Genomic DNA, 10096 nt, shown 5'->3' with positions numbered 1-10096 from the left:
ATTTGTTTCTTGATTAAATTATATCAGAAAATTTTGAATTCAACTCACACCAAAGATGGTAATTCACTGATTAGCTGATAGCATCAGTTATAACTTGAGACTCAAAAATCATCTCCTGCTCAAGAGGAGGAGTCTCATATATCAGACAAGTGAAATTAAACTTACTTTTTCTTCTTAGAATCAGTCTTCCCACTCTCCATCCTACCATTGTACTCCCATTCATTAGGTCCTGCTGCATTAGTGCCCTGCTGTTACAGTATAGGCGAGGCATTACATTGGGTAATTCCAATGTGACACACTACCACTTTAGGATTACAATTCACAACATTTCAGGACTGGTTTATGCTATGTTAAAGTAATGATAATACATAACCTATGTTTTAAACTTTTAAATCAGTGGCTCTGTTACCCAGCAAGTGGTAGGGCTATGGCATTTGGCTTGCTACTCATGCAACAGAATTCCTTGAACTGAGAAAAACATACCCTTTCTCATAATATATCAGTAAAGGAAAATTAAAGTTCACCCCCTTCCCGGGAAAGTGAACAGATAGTTCCTTTAGTGAGCATTAAGTCTTGTGAAACGGTGAGTTGATCTACGAGTGCACCAATTACTCCTAGTTTCACGCTGTCCCTTGCATCAAGTCTCATGCTTTCCTGTGCAGCTGGTAAGGCACTTCAGATCACCAACCAGCAGAAACTGAGAACATTAAACATTTTCCCTTATGTAAGTTTTCAATGTTTCAGGAGCTGTACTGGCTCCCTGTAGAGTCACACAAATGTCAAAAGTTGGCACTGAAGCAGCCAGAGAAGGTGACAGGAAGAACCTGACAGAGTGATACCACTCTTAGAGCAATAATCTGTTTAACACACCCCATAAAGATCTACCTTGAAAAACCCATGAACTGATCTGAAATTCCTTGTTTGAAAAATGCAACATCAAACATTTTTAATCATCAAGACCATGTAAGATAATTATTTTCCAATATAGATTGACTAACACCATTGATTTGATCAGTGATGATGATTAAGGCTGATTATTCTGGACTCTCCTGTCTCAGGGTCTTACACACTAATTTGGAAATAGCACAGATCACAATTATCGAGTGTGCTAAAAGATGGGCTGGTCACGCCATAGGCCAGGTTCAACCGCACTGTGCCTGCCTTCACATCTGGGTCACAGCGTCTACTTAAAATCGTGCTAATTCCCATCCAGAAGAAATATTTTTAAAAATCTGCACACATGTGTGTTTCCCTAGGTCATGAAAAGCTCAGCACACAGTTCAACCTACACAGTCAAAACTCTTAACTGGGCCAAAGCTGTATCCTATTTCCCTCATCCATTTCTGGTGCTGCCGAGCCCCATGCTGGGCATTTCGCTAGACCGAGGACAGGGCAGAACGTCCAACGCGGGCCGTCACAGCAGCGGCGGGCGAGCGCTGCTGCAAACGCGGGCGGACGGGACGGGGCAGGTGCCGGCAGTAGCGCCCGACCCCGTCTTCCCTCTCGGCTTTTTCTGGGCAGCGGGAGAGCCGCGGGGAGTGAGGAGTAAAAAGTGCCCGAGCCGGGGCTGGGGTGGCTTCAGCGCGCCGCTCCCTCAGGCTCCGCCGGCCGCTCGCAGCCGTCACCCCACGCAACGCGGCCACGCGGGGATGCGGGGGGACGGGCGCCGGCGGCAATGGGGGAAGGCGGCGGCCGGCGGCCGGCAGAGCCGGAGTGCTTGGCGCTGGAGCTGGGGCGGGAGAGGCGGAAGCAGTGAGTCCGGCAGGGGACGCGGCGATGCCGGGCACAGCGGCAAGGCCGCGCTCGGCGGCGGCTCCGGGAGCAGCCCCGCAACACCGCCCGCGGGGCGCTCCCGCCGCCTCCCTGCGGCAAAATGGCGGCTGCCGCCGCGGCGAGGGGAGCGGGCTGGGCCCACGATGTGGCCAGAGCCCCTTAGCGCGGCTCGGCTGCGCGGGGAGCGCCGCTGGCTCTGCTGGGCGCCGGGAAGGATGCGAGTGGCACGGGGAGCCCGGAGAAGCGGGATAAAACATGTCAGACGAAAAGCAAGATAGGGCCGGCTGCCGTGGTTAACCGCAGCAGGCAGCTCAGCACCACACAGCCGCTTGCTCCTTCTCTTCCCGGAGGGTGGGATGGGGGAGAGAAGGAAGGAATGGTGAAAGAGAGATAATTCGTGGGTTGAGACAAAGACAGTTTAATAACTAAAAAGTAACAACAACACCAAAAAGGAAGCAGAGAAGGAAGGAATGGTGAAAGAGAGATAATTCGTGGGTTGAGACAAAGACAGTTTAATAACTAAAAAGTAACAACAACACCAAAAAGGAAGCAAACGCAAGAAAAGTAATTGATGCAAAAACCTCCAGGTGTTCACCACCAGTGCCTTTCCTGAGGCAAAGCAGCTTCACCAAGTCCCAAGACCTTAGTTTTTATTTCTGACTGTGACATGATTTAGTTTGGGATATTGTTTTGGTCAGTGGGATCAGCTGTCCCAGCCATGTCCCCTGCCAACTCCTTGTGCACCTCCAGCCCTCTCACTCATGGGGTGAGGAGCAGAAAAGGCCTTGACCCAGTGTAAACAATGCTCGAAGGTAACCAAAACATCACTGTCCTGTAAACACAGTTTTCATCACAAATCTGAAACATAGTCCCATATCACCTACTATGGAGTGAATTATATGTGTCCAAGGCAAGCACAGAACACTGGGCTGGGAAGCCACTTTGGGGGAAAAACAGAGAAGACTTTTACATGGGTGCATGCCTCGCTGGGGGAAGACAAATAAAATGGAGAATGAGGTGCCTTTTTGGACACTTCTTTCTACAACGTTGAGTAAAAGTGGAAAGCTGGTTTTCACTTGTCTGTAGGGTCAGTAAATATCTCTGAGACCTCTAAGTAAGGTACGGCATTTCTGCATGTAGTTTGCCGGGATGAGGAAGTGTTCCTTTTAGCAGTCAGTCCCCTTGCTAAAGCAGCAGTTGTTTCAGTGCTGTGATAATTGTTGATGCTCGTGCCTGGTGGGATTGGTTTTTCCCCAGTTTGCTTAGGAAGCTACACATTTTTCCCTGTGTTGAACAGCATGATTGCCTTTTGAGTGTTAATAAATGGAAACAGGAAATGTCAGAAGCTCCTGTGCTGCCTTAATTCAGACCCTTGATATTTACATTTACATACCATTTTCAAGCATTCTATTCATACTGATTTTTCACCTGAACAATGTTTCTTTCAGTGTCTGAGCTGCAGACCTCTTCAAACTAGTCCTGCAGTTGTGGACTTTATAAAATGTTCAGTCATAAATGGAAAAAGAAAACCAAGTACTAACATATTCAAAATGGCACTTTATGTATTCAAAATGGCACAAAAAGTAGTTTCGACATGCTTGCACCAATGTGTAAGCAAATGACCTTTAATAAATCTCTTGACTTAGTTGTGTCTCAGGGTAGGTTGATCAGTTGTCCTCTGCATGCACCAGTTCTTTTACCTGACACATGCTATTAATGATGATCAGGTAAAAAGTTGAGTTGTGGTGACTTACTTATGGATAAAAGCAAAATATATGTTTAATAAAAGCCTTTATGGTGATGGCAGTAAAAGACTTTCAGGTCCAAGTGAAAGTCATTGTGTGCAAATTGACAGTATTATTATTGTCTGTTTCCCAGGAGCTATTTATTCAGCTTAATTGCCAGTGACCAGGCTTGTTAGACATCTCCATCTAAACCAGTGGCATGTGTAGTCAATGAATACAGAAAAGCTTTTTGAAGGTGTGATTCATCTGACCTACTTAGCCCGGCTGTTCTAGCATGAGATAACTCACACCCTAGGAGGTGCCAGTTTCTCTCCCTTGGGCAGAAAGTAAGCTGAGGATGAGTGGCTTGCAGATAGATGTCTGCATTCCTTCACTGCCATTTCACCCTTGTCTTCTTTTTACTGGCATATCTGATTGTTGTGCCAATTAGGCAGTTTGCTAACAGCCCACCTACCACTCTCATTTAGCAGTCATGAAGAAGAGATTTCTACTTCACAGAGTAAATTGAATCATCCATGTCCATAAGGGGTCTCTTCCTAATCTACCTACTGATTCTCAATGATTGTGGATGTAGTACTGTGAAATCTTTCAAATTTTTTTCTGACTGTAATGCAAGTCAGCTCAAATCTGACTCTGTGTTGTTGTGATCAAGACTCAGTGCACGTTTTGATTGGGAAATGTAATGGCAAATGTTTCTGGGAGAGAGAGAGAGAGAAGGCATATAATACTTCAGTGCACTTCTTACTAGACAGAGAGGTTTTAAAGACATATATTTATGCATGTCAGCTACTTAGTAATGTTGATGGAATTGTATTTTACTTCAGCTTGTGAGATTTCATTTCCTGTGGCTTTCCTTGCCAGGAAAGCTGCAGCATTTTCCCAGCACACTGCTGACTGCAAGTGTCAGGAGTCCGAGCTTTCAGTACTGTGTGTGCTCTTCCATGTGGTGTCCCTGCACTGTGCAATATTGTTTCTGCTCTGTTCGTAGATTCTGAAGGCATCTGTGAATTTTATCTTCTACAGGACTCAGTAAAGATCTGCTATGTTATAGAACTGATGCCCTAGAGCTGATGACTTGCCCTGAGCTTCTCCTGACTTTTCTCCTGAGTTTTTCTCTTGACTATAGAAAATCGCTCCAGGCAGCCTTTAGCCTGATACATGTTCCAGATATCCATACCTGGGTAGCAAAACGTGCAGGAAAATGGTTTTCATCCTAAGTGGCTGCCATTGTCAAGTAAAATAGCACCTGTAGACAGCCTTAAAAAGCAATTTAGCATTTTCTTTTCTATTGTAGTTTCAATCAGAGCCTGCAATCAGAACTGCATATTTTTTTCTCATTTTCTTCATAAGAGCTTTTTTTGTTATGCTTAGTATGCAAGGATGTGGTTAGGTTCTCATGATAACTTAAATGTGAGGTTTCAGGATTTACAGGCTTTCTTCTGTGATGACTGTAAATTGTCCATTGACATGGAGAAGATTTATAGGCCTTGAATAGACTATTTATGTCTATGTGGGGTTGCAGGTAAAAAGTGCAATGCAGTCCCTCTAAGCAAAGACCAAGTCTCTGGGCAGGTAGCCAGCTATACACAGCTGCATTAAATTCATACTAACAGATACGTGGCATGATCTTCACTTCCTATCACAATTAGAAATAACTCCAAAAATGCAAAATTAACATTAAACCCCAGCAATACTTACCAAGCCTCTCCAGGTTATTTATTTCTACATCCCTTCTCTGTCTGGGCAGGGATTGCATTTTACTGAATATACATTGCCTAAAACAGAGTGGTTTTACCCTGGATGCATTCTGGGTGCTACTGGACTATTAAATGTTGAATAACAATTATATTTTTTTAAAAACTTGTTTCTGTTGCCACATGGAAAAAAGACTTTCTGTCAGTTTAGAAATTACAGTGTGACGCCTGATAATCTACCATTTTCGTACATATACTCATCAGAACAAAATATAATTGGAATTTGGCTTCTAGTTTTATTAATGGCGCAGAAAGAATAATAAAATCTAATGAAAGAAATGTTTTATCTAGTCTTGGAATGGTAACAGAAATTGAAAACTGGAAACACTGGATTTAAAGAGTTTATTCTCCTGTGTTTTCCCTCTGCACCTGACCACTTAGTTGAGATTTCTTTGAAAATGAAAACAATTTCATTTTGATGCAGCTCAGGTCTGGTTACAGCTTTGACTCTTTCTAATTTTCAGAGTTATTTCCTTTTAAAAACTCCCATTTTAGCACTCACTGTCATCATAATTTCCTCTTTTCCAAGCTCTGAGAAGTTGATAGAAATCTGCTTTGCAGAAACCTTATCTATTTGTGTTGAAATGATTGCAGCAATGTAGTAAGATTTTGTCTTTCTTCTTCCTAGCCATCTGCCTCTTTTATTTGGAGTGGGAGAAAACAGGCAGCAGCAATCAGATTTCCTTTGGTTTTCCTACATCTAAAGCTTTTTGAGTCATGCTTCAAGGCTATCTTTGGCCGGGTTTCACCTTATCCTTTTTGTCTCTAGCAAGTTACCAGCTATTTTTTGCCAATGTGCCCCCTGTGTTAATTTAATGTTGGTAAAGACAAAAAGTGCAATGGAGCTAGGAGGGCTTGGAAGCGCCACCTCCCTCCTGCCATTCAAAATGTCTGTCCTGCTGTTCTCCAGTGTGTCTCTTTCACTGAAAACAAACTTGGCTTACCTTAAATTACTCTTCTTTATATTTCTTTGCAATTTCAGCTCTTCAGCCCTCCTTATTCCAAGCTTGCCTATTCAACTCCCTATGAGCAGTTGGTTTGCTTCTGCAGCTTGCAGTTGAAATCTTTTGTTTCGAGCTATGAAAAAGAAGTGATTGTGAGCACAAGGAGTGCAAAACCAACCGAATGTGAGCACAAGGAGTGCAAGAGGTGATGCAATTTCTCAGTAATCAATCTCTGTCCTCAGAGATTTGATTTCTCAGTGATTAGATAATTATTTATTGAAGAGTGTTTCTTGTGGACATGTTCAGAAAATGAATATCTGTGTTGACAATGGAAGCTCTCCTTTAAACAACTCCCCCCCCCCCCCCCCCCCCAAATACTACAGCCTAATAATTTTCTCTCATTTAATGAATTAGGCTAAGTTTTCAAAGACATCAGTCATCATATTGGCATTGTAAAGCATTTCCCAAAGGGCCTTCTTTGTAGAGTTTGTGTTCTCAGTTCTTTTGGAATATCTTAATTTGGGCACTGAAAAATTGAGGTACTCCAGAACCACTGACTGTTTTTTTGAAATGTTGGCCTTCCAAACCTGGCTTTAAAAGGCAAAAACCACAAACTGCCTCTGCACTTTTGTGCATTGTGTTTTTTGCTTGCACCTGTCCTGGTGTGGTCTGACATCCTGAGACCTCACAGGCAGGAGCATTTCTCCATAGACATCCCCCTGGCTGTTAGCATGAATATGGTCAATAAATTATCAGTAATGTCCTCTTGATTTGATCAAGATCATAGGGTTCCTTGTAAGACACTAAACTACCATCTGGCCACTCTGAAGGATGAGAGTCGCCCAGCGCCTTGTCTGAAGCATGCCAGCTGGGTTGTGCTCTTGTCAAAGTCCCCTGCTACCTTCTGCTTCTGATCATACCTTCCAAGGCAGAAAGAGCCTGGTTTTCATCATACCTTTCAGCTTTCTGGCTGACCAGTATACAAGATGGACAAAAATATATTTTCCTAAAAAATGGTGGCTTGAGGTCCTGTATTTTTTTTAACACTCATCTTACTTTAATTACTCACTTTCTTTTCTGATAGTCATAAAACATAATTTGTTTTGATTGAATTTAATATGGGTGCAATTTAGGAAATGACTATTAATCATTGAGCAGTAAGTCAAAATGAAGAACTAATACAGAATTTCACATAGCACATCTCTCAGGCATATTCTTGTTTTAAAAAACATACTCATTGGGCATCTTCTTTTAGATGAAAATCTAGAGTCAGTGTCCCCTCTACATTTTTTTTAATTCTGATAGATGGCAAGAAAATTACTATATTTTAGGAAATGTCAGTCTTGGGTTTTTGTGGAAGTAGTTTTATTTGCAAAGTAGAAATGCTTCATTGTTTTAAAGGCACTGTAATAACCACCGTAGTAACCATTTTTCAATACATTTAAGAATGGACAAGATAATGTAACTACATAGAAATGACCAAAAGATTTGAATCTTCTGAATCAATCTTCTGAAAATATATTTGATCTGGTTTTTTTCTGATTTCAGTAATAGGACTAGTACAAGAGCTGTTTATTGGCTTGTGTAGCAATTTATTGACTTCTTTTAATACCACAGGCAGATGCTTGAAAGCTCAATATTTGAACTGAGAAACACTGTAACAGAACTGGAAAAAAGTCTTAACAGTACTGAAAATGAAGGTAAGTGAATTACAACAGTCTTTCTAATTGATTAGGAAACACAAATAATTATTATAGGAAGAATCTACAAGGGCTCAGATTTTTATTTAGAGATTTAAATTTTTGCTTTTCAAACATTACTATTATAACTGTGGTGCTTCAGATGTGAAATTAAGAAATACTATGTCTGGCCATGCTAGCTTTTTTTTTTTTAATTATTAATGAAGCTATGAATAATATAAATTCACAGAGTTGGTTAATATTCTGACCATAGTAAGCCTAGTGAAATTTTCCCTTGATTTATATTTCCAAGCTCTTTTATATGCAAAGATGCTTATTATGAGGATTACTAAGTGAAGACTTTCTTAGTCTCCAGTTAGTTAAAAGGAACAGATTTAAAAATGCTTTTGCTTAAAATGACATGAACCAATCTGGAAATACAATAATTCTGTATTTGTTCTTTAAGATAATGAATGGAAAACCAGATATGAGACACAAGTAGAATGGAACAAGCAGCTGGAAAGGCAAATTAATATTCTTCGAGATAAGTGGAGCTTATTCGTGGAAATCCAGCAGGTAGAAAGGGATATTCGTAACTTTTTCAGTAGAATTAGTGATGATTAGAGATGTTGAAATTATATCAACAGGTCACAATTTTCTGCTTATTTGTAGATAAACTGTCCCTTGTTCGCACTTTTGATAAAATGCCTGTGGTAAGTACTGTGACATTTAGCTGGCTTAACAACAAATCACAGTCTAGTTGGAAAACTAATATAGTCTTTGTTTTTTCATGACAAAAAGTAGCAGAAGAAAAAACTGGTCTAGAAGAAAAAACAATCAGTTCTGCTTATGTTTTGATTGTTTCATATATGCAATAGTTTATAAAATATTAAGTAAAATTCTTATGTGGGAAGTATGTAAAACGTGAATGTTGGGAAGAGTTATATAGTGAAATTTATCCCTGAGTGAAGGTTTTATAATTCAATCTGCAGTACAGCTTGCGAGATGGAATAGCTGAACTAGGTCTGTGAATAAATGGGAAAACATTAAACTGCATGGAATCATTTAGCCTTTGACCACTCTAACAGTAAAAGATATCTTCAGTTGTGACCAAATGGAGTTCCAGCTGTTTCAGTCTTGTCCTATCACTGGGCACTGTTGAGAAGAGCCTGGTTGTTTCTTCTTCATTCCTTCCCATCACAAATTTTTACACATTGATAAGAACCCCTGGGCCTTCTTGTCCCCCAGGCTGAACAGTTGCAGATCTCTCAGCCTTTCCTCGTCTGCCAGGTGCTCTGGTCTCTTAATCATCTTCATAGCCCCATGTTGGACTTGCTCCGAGAAGTACATATCATTCTTGTACTGAAGAGTCAAGAACTGGACCCAGCACTGCCACTAAATCTCATGAGTGTTAAGGGTAAGGGTCGGATTGCCTCCCTTGACCTGCTGGCAGCATCTTCCTAATGCAGCCCAGGCAGCCGCAGGCCACCCTTGCAGCAAGAGTGCATTGATTTCTTGGGGTTGCCTTGCTCACCAGGACCCCAAAGACATCATCTCCCAGGCTGCTTCCCAGCCAGTCTGCTCCAGCATATACTGGTGCCGAGGATTATTTCTCCCCCAGGGGCAGGACTGCATTTAAACTCCACAGAACTCTCTGCCTGTTTCTGCAGCTTCTTGAGGCTCCTCTGCATGGCAACACAATCTTCTGTTGTATCAGTCAATAATCTCGGTTTTGTATTAACTGTGATAACCTAAGTGAATATTTGGAGTAACATTTTGCGTGATATAGTCACAGGAAAAGTTCTCATTTTATGGTAAATTTTTGCATCACGGAAGGAAGTATCTGTTTTCACTTTTTATATTTTATTCCTTAATGCACTCATACTTCATGCTCTTTATTTCAACATAGCACAAAATATTTTTTCTGCAATCTTGAGGATAAAATGACAAGGAAAAAACCCAGCAAATATTATGGCAATTTTGTCTTCTAAGGTAGTAAATGAAGTAAAAAAATAATTGCAGATTCAGAAGTGCTTTTGCCTTAGCCTGTCATCTGCTGAAATATTTGACAACTTTTCTGCTTTTTACCCAGTTTTAGAAATAGAGAAGGTAGATAAAGATGTGATAATGCCTTGTAATAGATTGTGATAATGAACATTATGAAGCAGGGCTGTTGCAATTTTTATTCCTGTTGCTTGTAT

General features: G+C 41.2%; 1 protein-coding gene across 1 annotated transcript in view; it reads left to right on the top strand.

Moving 5' to 3' along the window:
• The first annotated feature begins 1675 nt into the window (after window positions 1-1675).
• Window positions 1676-10096, top strand: part of CCDC169 (coiled-coil domain containing 169) — a 28774-nt gene continuing 20353 nt past the window's right edge. Inside the window, 5 exon segments of the mRNA XM_063149175.1 lie at window positions 1676-1752; window positions 7834-7916; window positions 8362-8442; window positions 8445-8471; window positions 8568-8608. Coding sequence (XP_063005245.1) covers window positions 1676-1752; window positions 7834-7916; window positions 8362-8442; window positions 8445-8471; window positions 8568-8608 — 309 coding nt within the window.

This window comes from Melospiza melodia, chromosome 2 (assembly GCF_035770615.1).
Source record: "Melospiza melodia melodia isolate bMelMel2 chromosome 2, bMelMel2.pri, whole genome shotgun sequence".
Taxonomy (NCBI): Eukaryota; Metazoa; Chordata; class Aves; order Passeriformes; family Passerellidae; genus Melospiza; species Melospiza melodia.
The sequence above is the reverse complement of the archived record's forward strand: the minus strand, read 5'-3'. Positions and strand labels throughout refer to the sequence as shown.